The sequence below is a fragment of the Gadus morhua genome, chromosome 22 (assembly GCF_902167405.1).
Source record: "Gadus morhua chromosome 22, gadMor3.0, whole genome shotgun sequence".
NCBI lineage: Eukaryota > Metazoa > Chordata > Actinopteri > Gadiformes > Gadidae > Gadus > Gadus morhua.
The window spans coordinates 13,027,518-13,048,904 of record NC_044069.1 but is presented as its reverse complement, the minus strand read 5'-3'; the positions used below and the strand labels follow the sequence as shown (position 1 = coordinate 13,048,904).

The following is a 21,387-nucleotide window of genomic DNA, read 5'->3' as shown; positions in this document are numbered from 1 at the left end:
GTGTGTGTGCGTTTGCGTGTGCATGTGGAGGAAAAGGAAGATCGCAGACCTTTCGAGAACAACCCAAAGATCTCTGCTGATGATGGACAATACGCTCATGTTTGAATGCATCATTGCACTTGCAATCACTGGACCTGTGGTTGGGGTTAAAGTTTAGTGTGAATGTAAAACCTCCAATGTATGATGTTGCAATGTGTGTGTGTGTGTGTATGTGTCTGTCCATGTTGTCGATAAACTTGTGGGTGAAACTGAATAGAATTCTAAGTTTACCTCTTCTAACAGGGAGCATAATGTTTGTTTCTGTGGGCGTCGTAAGAACGTGTTTTTTTTTGTTCGTACGTACGTCGGTATGATTTGCGACATTCTGCAGATGGCTGACCCTGAACTCGGAATGTGTCTCTTCTCCAATACAATGGTGCTGGATTGTGCCACTTTCAACAACAAACTCAACTTCCACCAACAAGTCAGATTGACCAAAAGTCAAACAAATCGGACATAACATTTTGAAAAAGCTATTGAGCTCTCCAACCAAGACCGTGGAGAGAGGCCACTCTAGAAATACGCGTATTCAAAATCACCTTCTGAAAGCCTCATCTAATTGTGCTAACAAGTAACTCCAGCCTTCGCAGTTTTTAGCCCAGGCTCTGTGCCCCTCTAACAACAAGGTTTTGCTATAACACAGTAGGATCGCTACATCGGTTAGATTGTGGATTACAGAGTGACTTTAAATTGAGGGACCACATCTATATAATCAAAATAACAATTTTATGTTCATCGCTGTGTGTGTGTGTGTGTGTGTGTGTGTGTGTGTGTGTGTGTGCACAGATTGTGCGTCATGATGTTATTTTATGTTCCACATTCAAGGCCCAGGGGCGGACATGTTGCCTGCCGCTGTATCTGTGGTTACGTAACAGCGAGCGCCTGTACAATATGTGAGCTGTTTGCAGATTCATATGCAGATTCTTCTTTCACCTTTGATGTCGGTGTTCCCTCCTCTGTCTTCCCTCTGTCTCTCTCTCTCTGTCTCACTCTGTCTCACTCTCACTCACTCACTCCCTCCGTCTCATTCTTTTCAACCTCACTCTGTCGCTCTCGCTCACATTCTTCCCCCGTCTCCCTCTGCTTCTACCCATATCTCCCTTTCATCCTATCTTTCTCTCTCTCTCTTTCTGCCCTTCCTTCCTCTCTCTCTCTCGCTTTTTTAACCTGAGTCCTCCTAACTTCCCGACGGTTTATCGACAGATTACGTTGAACGTCGCTCGGTAGTAAATTCAATTGGATGATCGTCTTCCTCCCATTTACTTCCAATACATCCCGAAGGTCTGACGGTGCAACGTCCATGCATCTGAACTGAGTGCGATCACTTCTGTCAACATTAGTGATATCTTGATTTGCATACAGGCTAGGATATCTTATTTACTTTGATCGTCCTTGACTTAAACAAGCACAAGCGTTAAGGAAAAAGTGTCTGTCTGTGTGTGTGTGTGTGTGTGTGTGTGTCTGCGCCCAGTTTTTCCTGGCGTTCCGCAGTGCTCCCCAGCCTTGATGGATGGTCATTTTCCTTGGCCTGCTCCATGCTTAATGAAGCTTGCATTTCATGTCTTAATTGAATGCTTTCTCCGCTCTCATGTAAACCCCCCCCCCCCCAACACCCACACAACCCTGACAAAACCACACACACCGCAACCATTGGCTGACCATTGTCCCATCCTGCACTTTTCACCTCCTTCCCTGTGTCTGTGCTTGTTCTTGTGAGGTATGAAATAGTGATTGGAGCTCCTTTCACTAAGTATTTTATGAAGCCCCTAGGGTCCGCCTGCAAAGTGCAATCACACAAACAAATATATGCACCCACACACACGCACACGATACGCACACATGGGCACCTACTCGCACCTAAACGTGCACAAATATACACATTCACACACATAAGCCGGTGTTCTATATTCCACTCACATTCAGCATGCATACACCTGGAACACACACACACACACACACACACACATAAAAGCAATGTTGTCAGGCTGCTTTAAGGCAAACCATCTAACGTGTCCTCATTCACCCTCCATCTGTTTCTTACTATCTTTCTTACACACACACACACACACACACACACACACACACACACACACACACACACACACACAATGTCACCCCGCTCTCGTAACCTCTCGACACATAAACCGGGCTGTGATTATCCGCACTGAGTGCGCTCAGCAACGTCCAATGGCTGCCCACTATCTGGCAATAATGCAACACAACGCAAATCGCATGTGACACATAAATGAAGAATAAAAATAGAAATAAAATTGATGGCCTCATGAACGTGTAAGCGACGAGGACATGACCTTGTAGTTTGGGGCGGGAGGGGGGGGTGATGAAGTGAAATGGAAGCACTGCGTGCAGATGGGCAAAGGTGAGGTGACAGGAGGCATTGTGGGAGTTTGGAGGGGGGTGTAGGGAGGGGAAACTGGGGCGGGGGCTGGAAGACAGACAGCGGGGCGCGTGTGAAGCGATGCCCGCGACCTTGCAGCGCAGCACGGCTCTCGTAGACCGATGGCGGGGAAGGACCGGCTGTGATTGGGCGGGCAAGGAAAAGGGGCAGGACGTTGTGATATCGCAGGAGCTGTCTTCAACCCTTTCTTTGTTCGTTTCTATTTTTTTTTTAAACTTTTTCTGCTGATGCAGTACCTAGTTGTTATCCAAACGAGTTGCACCTGCGCCAACATTACCCCTCTTTGAACACCTGCCACGTCAAAGTCTCCCAAGTTCTCCCACACGTCTGTTGGTGTGCCCTGGCGGTGTGCAAATGGGAGTGTTGCCATAATGGGATAAATGGTGCTAAGGTGGAGGACAAATCGCTCGGAAATTTGAGTTATTTGGTTTTTTTTTAGCGGCAGTGGCGGCAGAGCACCCTGTAATCTGGATGTCAACCGGGAACATTGAACGGCGGCTCTGCTGGGGACTTTTAGTTTGAACCTAAATGTAATGGATTCATCATTTCAAAGCAAATGTCCCTCATATTTCTCACTCAAAGGGAAAAATGGGGGATAACCGCCATAGAACAATCTGACCCTAAGAAGTGTGCCAATTTACACTTAAAATGTCAGTTTTGTGTCACCTGAATGGCATTAAGGATAATTGGGGCTGACTCTGCTGAAGCACTTGAATACGCTCAAAAACAAGAGTAGTGATGAAAGTGTTTCCCCATGCCAAATCATTACCGTATGCAGGGTAGACCTCCTGAGGTTGAAGCCATGCATATGAATGAGTACAATGTGCCACAGGTGATAAAGCACTAAGCAATAAAACACTGCTTTTACATGCAAGGGTGATACCAAAGGGGGAAGGTCTTTGAGCATTTTTGAGATATTTCAACTTGAGGTGTCCCCTTTCAGGCGATTAGAAGACAGTGGTTGTGGACGAGAGGTCCTAACCTAGAGCCAGTTGCTGGTTCAATCCACGGCCGTGGATCGAACGGCCCTGAGGTGCCATGCCGCTGTCCCTCAGTGCTCCAGACGAGTTGGCTTTCACCTTGTATTGCTGACCTCGCAGTCACGGTGTGAATGGGTGAATGTGAGGAAATAATTGTAAAGCACTTTGAGTGACCACAGGTGTGAAAAAGCATTATATAAATGCAGTCCATTTACTTTTTATTATTGAAAGCATTGGGTAAAGCCCAGATATTTGATATTGAAGCAGTGCTTAGATTGCCATTGCAACTAGAATGAAGTCGGTGTTTACATGCAGAATCTGCCTTCATCCCAACAATCCGTCGTTCTTTACTACCTTTCTAGTCATAGCATTGTCCTCCTTCTCTTTCATTGTATCCCATTAACATAAATGACTGGGTAGCTGGCCACATGAAGATAAGAGAGAGACAGAAGAATTGAACAGAGAATAAACGGAGATATGGCTTGGAAGAGAATATCAAATAATAAGAGTGCTTAATATTTTACAGAGTTTATAAAAAATGCACTGTGGCAGCAGAATGGAGGAAAAATGCAATGATTTGGATGCATAATGTATGGGGAAGGTCCGCTGGCGAAAACGGAGCGGCACTGTTGAATAATTGTCGTTTCACTATCGTGCGGCGGCGGCACAACAAGATGGTGTTATTGCTACGCATCGCTCAATTAATTTGGAAGTCGCATACAAGTTAGCATTTAACAGCTGGACGCTCGCGTGTAAGGCTTACGGAAGGCCTGCTGAGAGAGAGTCTTCCCGGACGCTCCTTTTATACTTGAGGAGGCATTTTTGGGGGCCCTGAAGTAAGAGTCAATCAAGGTTTGGATTAACACAAGTTTATTAGTTTGGCGACACATTACACACACATTACACATCTGCTGCAACTTTCACGTCTTAAAGTTGTCTCTTCTTGACTTGACTCTGTGAAAGAGAGAGGCAGAGAGAAAAACAGAAACGGAGAGAGGAGAGGGTGAGAGAGAGACAGAGAGAAAGGAGAGGGAGAGACAAAGGGAAAGAAAGAGAGGGGCAGAGAGAGAGAGGGAGGGAGAAAGGAGAGGGAGAGACAACGGGAACGAGAGAGAGAGAGAGAGAGAGAGAGGCAGAGAGAGGGAGGGAGGGAGGGAGGGAGGACAGACGGAGACAGAAAGAGAGCGAATTACATAAGACATATTCAGTGAATGATGAAACAAATACATTTAATTTATGTATCGCCTTTCAATGAACCCAAGGCGATTTACAGTGATGAGGAGAAGCAAAAGAAAAGAGCACAAAACAAACAAGGACTAGAAAGAGACTAGGAGGGTAATCCAAAAACTTGGCTAAATAGGTGGGTGCACACAGCCTCCTTCTGAACAGTGGACCCAGCATTGTGGATCACCACGGAATAAAGTAGACTTTAAACAATATAAAATGCTGAATTTCCCCACACATCTTCAACAAACATTCACAACCATGCACATAACATTGCTGACCACCGTCTTCCTAGCTCCACAGCAGAGCCTCAGCCAAACATTGACGCGACTCCTTTCAGCCCTTCTTTGGGGCTGTTTTTCGGGGATTATCGGGAGGCAACCGAGGGGACCAGATAGGATTTAGCAGGGGTCCCCTCGCTTTAGGATGCCGCCACACAAGAAACTGTTTACACCTTTCTCCACCGCGAGTCGCCGGCTTTCCATCGTATGATGTCAAGACTCCCAATGCGCTTCTCTGAGCAGCACGAAAGCAAACGGGAAAGGAAAGCACACACGCACACGCACACACACAGAGAGAGAGAGAGAGAGGCGATGGACACAAAACCCTCACAAATCACAGCAGCAGCACCGGCCATGCCACCATCCCCGCCACAAAATCGACATTCGTAAAATATTGAGGATATTACCCTGAAAAAAAGAGACCGACGGATTTCCTAAAGTGCCCTGCTCAATGTTTTACAAGAGTGAGTCCGCACTTGGCTGCCTCAAACCATGAGTCAGTCTGGTCAGCCAGAGGCAGGGAGAGAGTCAGAGAGGGAGAGGGGCGGAACTGCCTCTGATGTTCCAGCAGATGACTGAAGTGTCCTGGCCCCCAATCAAACCCTACCCCTGCACTCAAGTGACCTCCCAAGACGGGCAGTGCCGGTGAAATAGGTGAAATTGTCTCTCTCTTCACGTCCGCGGTTGTACCATGGATGGTGTGTGAGTGGTACAAGATGTATGGAGGGTAGGACTTCAATTCGTAACTTTCCCTCCCTGCTCTCTGAAACGCGTATGGCTGGGCAAAGAGCTTCTCTGGCCCCACAAGACCCTTAAATTAATAAATTGGGTGTCGTGTGAGAGGAGTATGTACTTTTCTTCGGAACATTAAAAAACATGTGTGTGGTGGTGTGCATAAGTGTGTGTGTGCGCATGAGTGTACGTGGGTATAGCAGCAAGCATAACTAATGAGCATGACGCATGGGTAGAGGACATCAACATTTCAGCGAGGTGGCGCGGAATCGATGGAAAAGTTGTGGAAAAATACAGACAGACAAATTCGCCACAAAAGACACGGAGAGAGAGAGGCTGCCAGGAGAACCAGAACAACCGTTCCGCTCTTTTGATTCCTTCTGCCTCTTTTTTCTCCTCTCTCTCCGTCCCGCTCGGCTGAAGTGTCTGCAGTGAACCGTGATAATGTGATGCAGTCGCCACCTCTAACCTCCCCTCCTCTGCTCGTCTCTCTGTGATATGGCAGACAGCAGCCACCGTATATATAGCTGCCTGCAGCTGCTGCTGCTGCTGCCACAACAGCCTCACCACAGACACAAAAGCCACTCTCCGTGCACAGCGGAGCTCCGGTCCGTCGCCACGGTAATCCCGATGCCCCCCCCCCCAGGCCACTGGGGAGGGGTTACGCATCGACACGAGGGAGACCCAGATAATACGGCAGGTTTCAAAGCAGAATACATAGTCTGCTTCAAGGGAAAGTTAATTGACGTATGCATAAGCATAAAGTGAGTGTTGTACAATATAAAAAAACGGCACTCAATTCTAAGGCAAGTATCACTGTGGATCCCACCTGTCCAGAGATTTCGCACTGCATAGTCTTTCATGGTGAGCAGTTTTCTCCACATTCAAAAGGATATTGAATTATTCAAGCGGGCCGTATCTGTAAATGATCATGTGCTCTATATGGGCTTTGAAAGGAAAGATCAAACATGCCAGAGAGGGGGAGAAATTGAGAGTGGATGGGTCAGTTCCTGTTCATGTGTGGGCGGGGCTTACTCGGCATCACCCCCACGTGCCAGTAGGGTGGAAGAAGAGAGTCCTGGGGCCGTTTCCCTTTTGCCATGGGGACCCATCTGTGGACACCAGGGACGGAGGGGAAAAGGGCAGGGGGCATATACCGATAGAATGTAATAATTACCAACAAGTTGAATTGGGCAAAGAGCTGCACACTTTACTCTCGGGCATTGCCTTTTTTGGAGTCCATTTGCTGGGGTAGTGGGGTACCTTGGGAGATTCACAACCCTCCAAAGAGCCTGAAGTGAAAATCTGGCGAAAAAATACTTTAGTGAGATAAAGATGCTTGAGTCTGGTGCGTCTCAAGCATCTTTATGTCACTGATGTATTTTTTTAATGCTCTCAACGCACACTTAGCCACCTTTCAACACATATATAGAAACCTTTTCTTCCAACACGTGTACAGCAGCTCAAACCACTGCACTCTTAGCTAGCCTTCAACACATATACAGCGACCCCAACCACTGCACTCTTAGCTAGCCTTCAACACATATGCAGCAACCAAAACCTCTGCACTTGGCCCTTTTCAACACATTTACAGCAACCTAATACTCTATCACACACACACACACACACACACACACACACACACACACACACACACACACACACACACACACACTAGTTTGTTTCTTTGTTTTTATATACTGTATGAGGATTTTAACAAATCCAAATAGTAAAGACCTTCCCCTTCCTACAACTGTTATCCAACGTGACATATGCCACATTTTGTTTTTGTGCATACCTGTCATGAGCAGGTAGGGGCGAGGCATCCATCTCCATAACTGCGGCAATTGCAGTTCGAACCCAGAGCGTCTTCTGCTTTGAAGTCAAACCCCCTAAGTAATAGTATTCTAGCAGTCTATTTAAATGGGATGAATAAGAATATATATTCCCGAACTCCTTTCTTGGAGTTTCCATTTCCTCATAAACGCTTGAAAATTAACCTAGCAGGCAACTTTTTTTTCATTTTAATTGATATTCATTGACAAACAGGCCCATTCACGGTTCCTAAATCAACAAGAGCAGACAACGCTGCCAATGCAAATCATTTATATTTCCTCTTGCCTCCCTGCTGTCTCCTCCACGTCTCCCCACACCCCCCTCTGTCTCCCACATCAGCCGTTTCCACCAGTTTCCTCCCCATCTATTTCCATGGAGATTAGGTCTGGGGGATGGCGGGAGGGGGGGGGTGACGGTAAGTTGCAGGGGGCTCTCTTAGTCGGTCCATCTTGGGTTTTTATGTTCGCCTACAAACGTGGAGGAAGGCGCTGGAAGGGAAATCAGCAGATTCATCAAAGACCTGCATGCACAATTTCCAGGCAGGGTGCATGTTCATAACATTAAAGCCCTTCGCTTAATACAAGTGCCCCCCCCCCCACCCCCACCCCCCCCCTCCCCCCGCAGTCTCCCAAGCCCTGTGAACAGACGGCCATATTGGTGATTTGCAGCGGGAGAAATCCAATCCGATTCTTAGGCGTTCAGCTTGACGATGAGCCGACAGCCGGAAGAAAAGAGAGAGAGAGATTGGAGTTGGGGAGGGGTTGAGGGAGGGAGGCAGGGAGGGGGGTGTTGTTGCAGGATCGCCTCCTACCGACCCGCTACAAAAGACGAGACTGGGAGATGGAGTGACGATCTCAGTCTGGCCCCCATCGTCATGACGATGTGGCTCACCCGGTCTCAACCCAGGCCGTGTGTGTGTTTAATCACCCCGAGGCAGTGGGGTGGGATGTCACCACACTGCTACTGCTGCTACGTGGCCGTCGGTTTGACCGGGCTCTCTGATGCTGTTTTGAGGCTGCGGCGATAGGTGAGCGACGGTCTGCTGTGTCAACACAACCACCCGCACACCTGCAGGGAGACGCTACCTCCTCCTCAATCAGAGGAGAGAGAGAGGAGATGGGATGAACCTTTGGGGAGGGGGGGGGGGGGGGGGTGTTGGGGGTTGTGGTGGTGGGGGTGGGGGGGGGGGTGGGTTTGGGGATCAGGGTTTTGGTGGTGGTGGGGGGGGGGGGGGGGTGGTGGTGGTGGTGGTGGGGTTTGTGGGGCCGGAGGTGACGGTTGTGGTGGGGGTTTTGGTGGAAGTGATGGGGGTGGTGGGACTTGTGGTGCAGGTGCTTGAGATGAGGTGGGCGGTGGTGGTGGTGATGGAGGTGTTGAGGGTTAGGAGGTGAGAAGTGGCAGGGGTGGATACACAACATGATGTAGATTAGAGAAGTGGTGGAAGGAGTGGGTGTGGTGTATGAGGGATGAGCTCTGAGTGGGACTGGCTTATGAAAAGCATCCATCAGGGAGGGACGCCTCAACAAATAATCTCTCTCTCTCTCTCTCTCTCTCTCTCTCTCTCTCTCTCTCTCTCTCTCTCTCTCTCTCTCTCTCTCTCCATTCTCATTTCTCATTTCTCCCCACATATCTAATTACAAAGGGCCATGGTGTCAAATGCATAGCAAGCATGCGAACAAAACACACAACCACACAAACACGTGCACATCGGTGAGAGCGCATGAAAAAAAACCACACGAGGCGCGCACACACACTCGGTCGTGCGTTTTTCTAATTTGGGCCTCACACGCGTTCAGCATTTTCCATATTCTCACGTGACTTTTTCGGCGTTTATCCTCATTCCGGAACGACTCCAGCCCAGTCTAGTCTGAGGAAGATTTATCGCGCGAGGGCAGGGAGTGTGTGTTGCGTGTGCGTAATGCAAGTTGACACTTTCATGAAATAAATTGAGAATCGAGGGAGGTCAGAAAATGCAGCTGCACGGTTGGCAAAAAAAAAAAGCTTACACTTCTGAGGCCCAGCTATCGTTTGGAAGGTTTTAGCGGTGGCATGCAGCACATGTGCCTGCGTTTGGCCACTTTATTTATTGTGACTGCAGAAGAAGAGCGAGACGCTGTTGGCCTCACAGAGAGTTGAAGAGAGGGAGACGGTGAGAGAAAACACAGGGAGACAGGGAGAGAACACAAAAGGGAGTGGGAAACATAGCCTGACAGGCTACGCAGCAAGAGTGAAACAATGGTAAAAGAACAGTAGGGGAATAAGAATGGGTGAGAGGGGACGGCTGGAATGCGGTGTAGGCCGGAGGTGGGTCCGAACAGGAGAGAATCAATGTTGGACTGTGAAAAGGCCAACAAAGTGCCAATATGGAGAAGGTGTGGAGTTTGTTTTTTTTGGACAGAACAAATAAAACGGTTTGAGGAAAAGGAAAGCAGGCTGTGTTTGTGTGCGTGTGTGTGTGTGTGTGTGTGTGTGTGTGTGTGTGCGTGCTGGTGTTTGACTGAAGGTGTGCTCTGCCTCCCCAAACAGGATGAATAAGTAAAGAGTGGTTCGGGTTCAATAAACTGTCTCTGTTTTCTATCTCCGAAATATAGCACAGCCGCAGTCTGCCTGTCTGTGTGTGTTTGTGTGTTGTATGGGGGTGAATATAAAATAAGTAGGCCAATACAGCAGAGGAAATTAACTTGAGGCGAATGCGAGTCGAAAGGTTTCAATACTGAGACGAGACCAAAAAAAAATAACAAACATTTGCCATTGCACTGATGAATGGTGTTTTCATCGCATGATAACAGACTAATTAGCTTTCAACATGATGCTAATTTTCCCACCAGGGCAAAATATCCTACCAGATCCACACCAAGGAATACATTAAACAGCACACTTCAAGGCTTCATGCCTGTAATGTTTTCAGGTAACATTGATTCTCAGGGTTGTGTTTCGCCACAAAACATGTCTGGCAAAGTAATTATTGTGTTTTTGTCAATCGTGACTTTGGTTCTTCAGGCAGGTTTAGCAGGAGAGAGGATGGCCAAACTAAAACCTCATATTAATGTAGTAAAATGTCCAAATCACACCGGAGCCCACAGTGGAGCCACCAGTGGAGCCACCAGTGGAGCCCAAACTGGGGCCCAAACTGGGGCCCACACTGAAGGGCTATTCAGCTGCTCTTCTTCTTCTTCTACTTCTACTTCTTCTTCGGTGGATGTCTTCACGCCCCATGCAAACCCTTATTGGGCAGGGGTGTGGAGGGAGCGCATCCCATGATTCCAGGGGGTCTCTGAAGTATTTTCCTGGAGTATTGCAGATGACGCAGCCCTGAGAACATATTTTTGGTTGCCTAGTTACAGGATTCTTTGTTTGCTATAACTTCTGCAGCCGTGTGAAGTCGCACCGACTTCTTTTCCGGATTATTATGATACATTAAGTCAACATTCACAGGCAAGGTTGCACTTCATTAAGCAAATTGAATTTCATTTGAAACGAAAGCTACGATTTTATTCTATACATGTGCCTGCTTACAAACTCACTTGACCATGGCAGAACCTATGGGCTAAAGAAAATGCAGAAAAAAAAAAAATAGAGATATTTTAAGACTTTTTCTATGTAAACCACCAGTATGTATTTCTACAAAACGCGGTGCTTGATCAATTTGTTGTTTCATTTTACCTCGCACACTGGAGGATACACAAGCAGAGTTTGGGGGATAATCTCAAATCCCACATGCAAATACAAGTGTTGACAAAAGATATCTGTGTCAATCAGACAACATGGTGGTAGCCCTCTGTTGGCTTATTATGCACTGCGTGTTGGCCATCATAATAACCTTGAATCTTATTTTCACTCATTTGGAATGAACTAATGTACAAGTTTCCACATCATATGTGTGCAATCAAACCCTCAATATATAATATATATGTTTCTTGCTTATTCTGAAATGTTACATACACTGAGGCGACCAATCGATCAGTAACCTCAGGAACAATACACACACACACACACACACACACACACACACACACACACACACACACACACACACACACACACACACACACACACACACACACACACACACACACACACACAAAATCGGGGGGAAAAAACAGCCAAATTGCCACAGGACAACAACCAACCTCTGTAGCCTAGCAACAGCTAAACAACATGGTTATTAGCTGGAGAGAGTGTATACTGCAAGAGGGAAAACTTTGGTGCACCGCATATCTGCCAGTCACACTCACAAAGGCTTGAGAGCTCTATGACTCCCACTTGGAGTCTCTTTTTTGACACACACACACACACACACACACACACACACACACACACACACACACACACACACACACACACACACACACACACACACACACCGTATGCACAACTTCACTTTTCCCCATTTCCATACACATATCACACCCACTTTGCCTACTCATATGCCCACCTCTCTCTCTTTGTCCCTCTCTCTTTTTCTCCTTCACTGTACGTGTCTTTCTCTTTTTCAGTCTGTCACTGTCTGTGTCTCTCGATATCCCTCTCTCTCTCTTGCTCTCTGTCTCCCCCTCACTTCCTTCCGTCCTGGTTACCCACTGTCTCACGCCTGGTATGACTAATGGATAATGCGTTTGAGACAAACTCATGCCTCATACCATAGTTCACAATCCTCTATTTTTGATAATGCTTTTTCCTTATAGCTTGACAATGACTGGCTGCCATCTGCCAAGGAACGCCTGGTTGCCAAGTCCACTGATGGACACTGGAAAATAAGTACAATAATTTAAAACTAATGAGATGATGATTTAATGGATGAGTAGAGATGTGGGTGGATGACAGGGTTAAAAATAGATGAGGGAACTGGAGGAGGGAAGAGCAGTTGAATTTAAAAGTTTTATTTTACTTTGGTTGCGGAATTGCGTTTTTTTTCTAAGGGAAACCACCGGTGACTGCAAAGGCTCCCCCAGGATAGACGCTCTATCTGATTTGTATATCTTTGTTGTTGTTGGTTGGCTTTGTTTCGGGAGAATCTCCATTTTCATCTCTCCCCAGTTCTCCGTTTCCTGCCTCTCGTAACATTTTATACGGCAGAATATTTAGGGTGTGGTCATTGAAACGGAAAAATAACAACTTGTGGTTTGTTCTGTTTCACTGCTGTGTGTGTGTGTGTGTGTGTGTGTGTGTGTGTGTGTGTGTGTGTGTGTGTGTGTGTGTGTGTGTGTGTGTGTGTGTGTGTGTGTGTGTGTGTGTGTGCGCGCACTCACATTTGCATTTGCGAGTGCGTGCACGCGATATTAAAATGCATCAGTGTTCTCGTGATTTCTTTTCCTTTTTTTTTTCCCTCACAACCTCTATAAACATTCACTTGCCTCCCTGCATGCATCAGCTGTTCCAAAGCCAAAAATACAACTTTTATAATGCCTACCTCCCTCACCCACACACCTTTTAATCCTCCTCCTTCTCCTTTCTCCGTCTCTCTTTCTCTGCCTCTCTCTCCCTCTCTCGCCCACTCTCACTCTCACTCTCGCTGCCCTTTCCATCTCATTTCCTGTCTGGCCTTCGGGAGGGTCTTACACCTCATCCTCCACCCGGGAGGGATTTGCATTTCACCTGCAGTAATTACCCTGCTGGGCTGTAAGGGAGGGTCAGGGGGGGGGGGGTGTCCCAGGATGATGGTGGTCGGGGGGGGGGGGGGGGGGGGGGGGGGGGGGGGGGTGCATCTCTGAACTCACCCTCATGCATGAGGTCAAAATAAAATAATAATAAAATGCATAAATTACTCGGCTGCTCAAAAGAAAAGAAAAAAGGAAGAATGCAGCCACACTATTTTTATATATATATATATATATATATATATATATATATTAGAGCTGTCAGTTAAACGCGTTATTAACGGCGTTAACGCAAACCAAATTTAACGGCGTTAAAATTTTTATCGCGCGATTAACGCAATTACTTCATAAAAAAAAAAAACTTTTTTTTTTTTTTTTTTCTTTGGCTCAAAACAAAGAAGCAGTAGCCTGACTGCTATGTTCAAATGACATTTGTTCAAAGCAGTCGTTTAATTGCACTATAGGCTCTTTTTTTGTATCGTCCTGTTTTGATCAGTGTATATGCCAATGTTGTTATCAATAAAAAATCATTTGCACAAGGCAAGCCGATGCACTTCACCATGTTGATAAGAGAATTAAAATGAGAAGAATTATGGGACAAAAAAATCAAGGGATATTTAGCATAGAAAAATAATTTGCGATTAATCGCGATTAATTAGAGTTAACTATGACATTAATGCGATTAATCACGATTAAATATTTTAATCGCTTGACAGCTCTAATATATATATAATACACACAGATGGGGCTTTGTAGAGGGTGGCACAGAGAGACATACAAAGACGTAGACATAATGACAGAAAGACCGGGAGAAATAAGGACAGCAAAACATAGACAGATGGAGAGGGAGATTGAGGGTGAGACATAGAAACAGTGATATAGAGACAAAGAGCTGCATAATGGCAGATAGAGAGAGGGAAAATATAGAGATAGACCGGCACATAGTGAGATGTACAGAGAGAGACGTATGGACAAAGATAAAATGAGAGAGGTGGATAGAATCAAAGACGGGTCAGAAAGTACCTGGAATTGCATTCAGACAATTTAGCCTATAGGTGCTGGAAAACATGCGACTCAACGGTGAATTTAAACTAAACTCGAACAGCAAAAAGTGTGGGGAAATAAAAGGTACCTGGGTTGGGGGGGTAAAGTCCAATCTCATTGGCTGGAGAACGGCATGGGGGCATGGAGCTCTCGACGGATTGGCTACCATAGAGGGAGGTGTGGCCTGGCAAGCAGCATTCTTCTTTGCAGCCGGAGACTCGCCCTTGACTGAAAAATATGGTCCCAGGCGGAGGAGGACAGAAAAAAACACATATTTTATAAGAAAGTTATACAGAGATACGGTACAGATGCTCGTTGTATACTTGTCTCTCTGCCGCAGCTTTGCCATTGGCTGCTAGTTAAACGCAACCGTTTTTTTATTTTATTGCCACACTCAGGTTCAATGAGTTTTTGACTCATTTGACAGGTAAAGAGATGGCTTCTAATTAACAAGGGAGGTGAGTGTTTTGGATTTTGAGTTCTGTCTGCAGTATACCCTTCTGATGTCACCCACCTCCCCCATCTGACAAACGTAATTCGTCACCATTACCATTAGCCTCTTACGCCAGTGCTATCAATCTGTCTGGCGGCCATTTCTAAAAAAATTAAATTAAAAGTCTCAGATATATCCCACTCGTAGGTGCCGTATATTTTCACTTCAAGTTTCAAGTGTACGTGAAAAAATAATAAAACGTAACAGAAGAAGCGGGGACATCCTCGGAGGTATACCGTTTCCACGGTGCCAGGGTTCTGGTTGAGTATAAACGCACCAGACCCTGCAATCGCCTCATTAATTCTTCATTAGGCCCATCGTGAAACTTAACCATCCCAAACCTCCGTGCCCTGCTCATCTCGAGACACACGCATACACGCGTACACACACACGTACACGTGACGTACACACAAACACGTACAAACGTACACATACACACACAGAATCCAACAACACACATGTCGGTGAAAAAGGAAGCCGGCTGGGGTATCGTCTTACCATTGCCGCCGGCGTCCGTCGTGCGCTGGGTATCGCTGCCCCCGGCTTTCTCCGGCGTGGCAGCTGCATGGCTGGCGAGGTCGACGCGGGTGCTGGTCATGTCTACGCCTACACTTGCGTCGGTCTCTGGGTGGGGGAGTAAGCAGGGGTAAAGGTTACCGCTCATCTCTTTTTACGTGTGTCTGTGTGTGTGTGTGTGTGTGTGTGTGTGTGTGTGTGTGTGTGTGTGTGTGTGTGTGTGTGTGTGTGTGTGTGTGTGTGTGTGTGTGTGTGTGTGTGTGTGTGTGTGTGTGTGTGTGTGTGTGTGTGTCATGAGGTATGATGTGTCTGAGCACCAGCACTGAGCTTGGCACTCGGGCTCCCTGTAGAGGAGGCTGCAGAAGGACGTTTCTGCCGCCCCCTAGAGGATGGGAGTGGAATCAAGGAGCCTGTGATATCACAACAATGACTGGCTGTAAGGATAAAAATATATCTCACTTTAACACCCAAGCACATACACACACACACAGTCACAGACACACACACACACACGTAATGGGCAAGCCCAAGCAGTCACGACCATGCTGTGCATACAGTTGGTGCAAAAAGTTTTGTTCTAAAAATAATATAATAAGGAGAAGCTGTTGCTGCGTTGACGTAATGCCCGTAGCCGTGTCCGAGGCTGTGTTCCGCTGCAGTCAGCCAGTGTGGAGGGCTCTCCGTGTAATTCACTCTGCCAGCACGCAGTAATCCCCCTCATTACGGAAACATTTTGCCTCTGAGTCAACCAACCGAGGAAGTGCTTGGTGCTGCTGCTGCTACGGAGGTGCAGAGTCACAGCGTGCAAAAATTACAAAAACACCCACCCACCCACGCACCCGCAGGATGAGGTCTGAGCATAAGTGTGTGTTTGTGTGTGTGTGGGTGTGGGTGAGCGTTTGCGTGGACTATGAGTGTGTCAGTGTGTGTGTGTGTGTGTGTGTGTGTGTGTGTGGATGAGTGGGAAAGTGGTCCGTGATATGACGTGTTGCCAGAGGCCAGCCGTTGCTTAATATGGTGGTTTTAATTTTCGTTTCGCTTTTTCGCGTATTGACATCACTTCATTCCAGAAAATAATCCTCATGCTGGCAGGATACATGTGCTATTTGGCAAAAAAAGTGCATTAAAACTTAGGTCTCGACACAAGAAAACTAAACAGCCAGAGCTTGAGCACAAGTGGCGTGTAGTGTGTGTGTGTGTGTGTGTGTCTGTGTGTGTCTGTGTGCGCGTGCGAGCGGCAGATTAATTAGTCTGACTCTATGGGGGTGTGACTCCACCCATTTTCTGACCGGGCCAGGTGTGGCTTCGGTCCGGCTTTTAATTAGTCAAGTGTGACGGTGTCATTAATATCAATAATGGATCCTAACTCACAGCCGTGTGTGTGTGTGTGTGTGTGTGTGTGTGTGTGTGTGTCCTCACTGTGTCACACTGTCCCCTACTGTACCTTAGACTGGACTCACCCACTTGAAACTCTAAATAGTTTCTTCTTTGACTTTGACAAGTTGTCAACTTTAGTTTTATGAAAAAAAAATAAAAATAGGTAGGTCATATCCACAATTGGCTTCCCTGCCAGCGCATATATTATAGTTTATAAGGCTAAGAGCTGGAGTGCTGGTAAACTCAAATCACGGCAGTGCATTAGAAAGAAACTACTGAAAAAACGATGGAGAGATCAGAATGACCGGGCACTTGCACTTAATTGGAGCATGGCTGTTGAAATGCAAGCCAGTGGAATAGTACAAACATCCAAAACATCAGTCCCACAAACACTCTATGAGGTACATGCTACGGTTAGGATGGATGTGGGGAAAAAAACAACACAATACCTGTAATCGGCTGTGTGTGGACTGCCCCTCCGCAATTGGCCACAGGAAGGTTGCTCAGGCCTGGCTTGGCTAGAGGTGGGGGAGCCAGGGCCAGCGTGAACCCCTGACCTCCTTCACACACGGGCCTGGGGACCAGGGGCTGGCTGTGCTCCTTGCCCTGCTCTCTGTCTCCGTCCCCACCGGGCTGCTGGTTGAGGTTATCCTGCGGCACCGCCGCCAGGCCCCTCCTCCTCCCGTCTGCGCCCCAGACCTGGGCCGCCGGGCCCACGCCTCGCTTGACGTTATGGGGCCGGAGTACGGGGAAGTCAGCCAGTAGGTCGTAGGCGCCCTGCTGACGCGGAGCTGGAACCTTGGACGACAGCCTCGCCCGCGGTGTTGGTGCCCTGCCCTGGATCGGAGCCTTCACCCGGCACCAGACGGGGGGGAAGAAGGCGGGGGCGGGGGCGGCTGTGCTGAACGCCGCGGGAACATGGAACTGGGCGAGGGGGTTGAGGGGAAAGGGCACCACTTGGTCGTCGGGGATCATTGCCAAAGCCAGAGCTGACATGGATACGGGAGGAACCACGGCAGGGGCGCCAGCAGGAAACACCGAAGCCATTTGGTCGGTAGCAAGCAGTCGACGGTCGCATTCTCGTTCAAGAGCTTGGGGATCCCACTTACGGCCCGAGCTCACCTCAAAAGGTTGGAAGGGTTTGATATTGGGCGTCGGCGTTGGTAGAGCGAGGGAGACATCTGTTTGGGCAGCCACAGGCGAAGGCTCGGGTAGGGCCGCATCGCAGGCCTCGGGCTGGAGGGGCCGACAAGGGAGGTCTAGGTCGCAGAAGGAGCTATAGCACGTAGCGGGCTTCTGCCGAGGCCCGGAAGCTCCGCAGGGGCACTGCCCACTGCCGAAGGTGGGAGCCGCCGCTTCTTCGTTGCTGCTTCTGTCGGCGGTCAAGCGACGCGGGCCCGGGAGCCCGTGGGAATCGTCGCCGCTATCGCTGCTGTAGTAGACGCCTTCAGTCTGACAGGCACGAGAGGTACGGGCGGGAGTGTCCTGCTGATCTGCCCGTCGGGGGGCGCGACCTGTGTCGGCAGGGTGGGCGGGACGGCTCCTCCCAGGTGTGGAGGCCTCGGGGAGGGCGGCGGGGTGAAGGGACCTCCCTCGGGTGAACGGACGTAACGGGATCAGAGACTCTGCGCTGGTAGGCTGGCTGCTTCCGTCCACACAAATCTGTTTCACCCCCTTGAGCAGAATCCCAGCGCTGCTTCTTTTCATCTCGACGCGGGCCCCCTGGTGTGAAGGAATGCAGAGCGGGCGGAGAGAGAGGAGCTTTATCTCACCACAGAGATCGTGCTCGCTGTGTAATATACATAACTACCAAACTCTAGGCTGTACTCCCTGTACATGCATCAAAGGAGATGTGGGGGGAAAAAATACCTTTCTGTTTTCTTTCATTGGTATTTACAATTAAAATCCGGAAAAGAGAAGCCTTTTGATGTAATTAAATTGATTAAATTAAATTGTATTTGTGTAGCCTTAATCACAAGTACAGTTTCAAAGGCATATGTCCGGGATAAAATACTATGAATACATTAATGTCATATATTTCAACCTACCGGGATCTCTATTCTGCTCAGCTCATCTTCCCATCCTTGTGACTCCTTACTTTTGTCTGAATACAGGTCCTCCAACTCTTGGCGAACCATGGACAACATCTCTTCTGCTTCCCTCTTGACCCTGTGCAGCGAGGTACACACAAACTTGTTGTTAAGTTGCGTTTCCTGTTTTCATGTTGTGTGTTAAGGATCACTTCTAAATGCTTAAGAAAACATCACCAGCTCGAAAGTCAAGATACAGTTATCCAAGTCTATGTGTGCCGCTATGACAGAAAATAAAGGAGGGTCATATTATTCCAATAAGTTTACCCCGACGTCACGCTAGACACAGCATTGATCGTATAAAGTAACCCCTCTTTTACTCTTATTTCTGGCAGGGCACAAAGGGCAGAGGCCTGGGAGGAGTTTATGACTTTTTAATGGGGCTCATTCCCCCGTCGACCGGTCTGTTGAGCCAGGCCACTGAACAGACACACAAAGTTACACACAGAACCTTGACCGGCCGGTAAGCAGATGGTGCGTATTAACTTTGACGTGTGTGTGTGTGTGTGTGTGTGTGTGTGTGTGTGTGTGTGTGTGTGTGTGTGTGTGTGTGTGTGTGTGTGTGTGTGTGTGTGTGTGTGTGTGTGTGTGGAGCTCAGAAAGTTCCACCTGATCTGCATACTTAAGCTCATGGAATTAGGCACACCTGTTCAAATCAAACATACTGGATGCTTAGCCTTTATTTCTGAAGTCACAGTCAATCTGCTTCGACAAAAACATTGTCTTAATGACTAAATAGTAACTCAATAGTACCCAAATCCTTTCATTGGGAGTCAAACACTATCACCACTAAACTATCACACTGCAATGTTACACATGCAAATATTATGATTTTATATAAATGTCAAGTCTATAATAAATAATGTTAAGTAGCTCCCATCCTATAAGTGGTTAAAGACACAAGGTGGCTTATGTCTTGTTATACCACTGCTATGCTGTCCACAGAAACAATCCCCCTCCCCAGTGCACCAACCCAACCATGAGATAGTCAGTTGGCAACGTAACTCACCGTCCTTCCTGGTCCTCTGCTCCTACAGTACAGCGTTCGCTGCAGGGTGTCGCGAGAGAGCGTTGATCTCTGTCTACTTCAACCTCCTTCGTCGTCCTCGTCCGCAGCACACCAGTACCCTGTCTCTGTGCGTTCTTCCATATCGTGTAGGAAACACGGTCAAAGTCGTCCTCCGGTACGTATGGGTGGATCCAAGTAGAGCGTGGAAAGGGCACAGCCGCGGCCCATGTTAGCTTTGGCACCGGTCGTGGTCTAAAAGGATCTGCTATCATCATGTTTACTCACAAGACAAAACACAACGTGTGCAACGTTGTGTCAGTCTGGTACACTGTTTCTCAATGTTGGGTTTGGCTTGTGTTGTTTTGAAAGTAAACCGGATAACGAAGCTTTGTTTGAGGTACCATAGAAACTACAAAACACATTCCGAATTCTATTTGAGACAGACAGAGAGAAAGGCTTCAGTTGAAAGCCATGGTTTTCTTTGGCTTTCTTTTATCTAATTAATCATTGATATAATATCAGACAGGCCTACTTGTTAATGAAAGTTTGAATGACATTTTGAAAGACATGGCATTTCAGATTCCAGCCTGTTAGCCAGCTAGTTGAGTGTTTAGTGAGTTAAATGGTGGTAATCACATAATGTCACCCTAGGAAGCCACATTTAAGACTTCAGATTGGGGTTCCCTTTTCTTTACCTTTCAATTTGGGTAGATCATTAGGTTATGGACCTAAAATTTAAAGATAATGTAATATAAGAAACCATTCTTAAATTCAAATGAAAATAAATAATTATATTCACAACCAGATGGTATAAATGTGTTTATAACAAATAATTTGACCAAAATGTTGAGCACATCAAAAGATTCCTGCATTCCCACCAAGCAAAATTGCATGTTATAGACATTATAGACATCGACGTCTATATGTAGCTTTAACCTTGTGAAACCATCCTTGCGTGGGCTAAAACATGCAAGAGTGTGATACCAGTGCTTTAATGGTACATAAACATTAGTTTGGTATGGATCACTTCTTATTGCTTAAGAGAACATTATCACCATCACCAGCTCGAAGTCGAGACACATTTCAGTTACAGCACGGATACAGACATTTTGTGTGGGTGTGGGTGTGTGTGTGTGTGGGTGGGTGGGCACAAAATCGTTCATTTAGCTGGGGCCACGATTACCGAAGGGCCCACACCCTCTCTGCTGGGGGTGTGTGTGTGTATGGCGGGGGGGGAGGGGGGGGTGGCAATGGCATAGGATTGGCATAACGGGGGGTACATGATTTTACGGTATGCTGCTACCACTGCCAACATGTGGCTAAAAAAAGAATCATGAAATATGATTGTAACACCACTGAGAGGTTAACCCAGTTGTTCGCCAAAACTTGATTTATGTTCATCTATGTAAGACTAATCAAAAAAGTTGACAAAATGTTGTCAAAATACAACTATGACTACCAGGTTGAACATTGTCCAATGAGTTTGCTTGCAATGCAGAGTCCACACTTAGTCAGCCAGGGGGCTTGTATATCGCAATGCAACACTGCCATTTTGAGAGGATTCAAGAGACTGAAAACTTACTTTGCAACGTTGAACATTAGAAACACTTGTGCACATTCAAACATTTCACCCCATAATGACCAACAATTTCACGATTAATGACCAAAAGAGTAGTAAGGTAGTAAAAACATTAGTACAAATATGGTATCGCCAATAAGCCTCTGATTCCAAAATGGAGGCAGTTATCGCAAG

At 47.1% G+C, this 21,387-nt stretch overlaps 1 protein-coding gene across 2 annotated transcripts; it reads right to left on the bottom strand.

Moving 5' to 3' along the window:
* Positions 1–4,313: 4,313 nt before the first annotated feature.
* Positions 4,314–19,985, bottom strand: LOC115535979 (uncharacterized). 2 transcript variants are annotated; one of them, XM_030347620.1, is made up of 6 exons: positions 19,635–19,985; positions 18,584–18,704; positions 16,985–18,257; positions 15,141–15,266; positions 14,238–14,377; positions 4,314–4,389 (listed from the first exon to the last, which is right to left on the bottom strand). In XM_030347620.1, the coding sequence occupies exons 1-6, from the start codon at positions 19,907–19,909 to the stop codon at positions 4,363–4,365; spliced, it is 1,962 nt and encodes a 653-aa protein (XP_030203480.1). In that variant the 5' UTR covers positions 19,910–19,985; the 3' UTR covers positions 4,314–4,362. The 2 variants fall into 2 exon arrangements, with proteins under 2 accessions (XP_030203480.1, XP_030203481.1); XM_030347621.1 differs by lacking the exon at positions 4,314–4,389 and adding an exon at positions 7,729–7,996.
* Between the last annotated feature and the right edge of the window lie 1,402 nt (positions 19,986–21,387).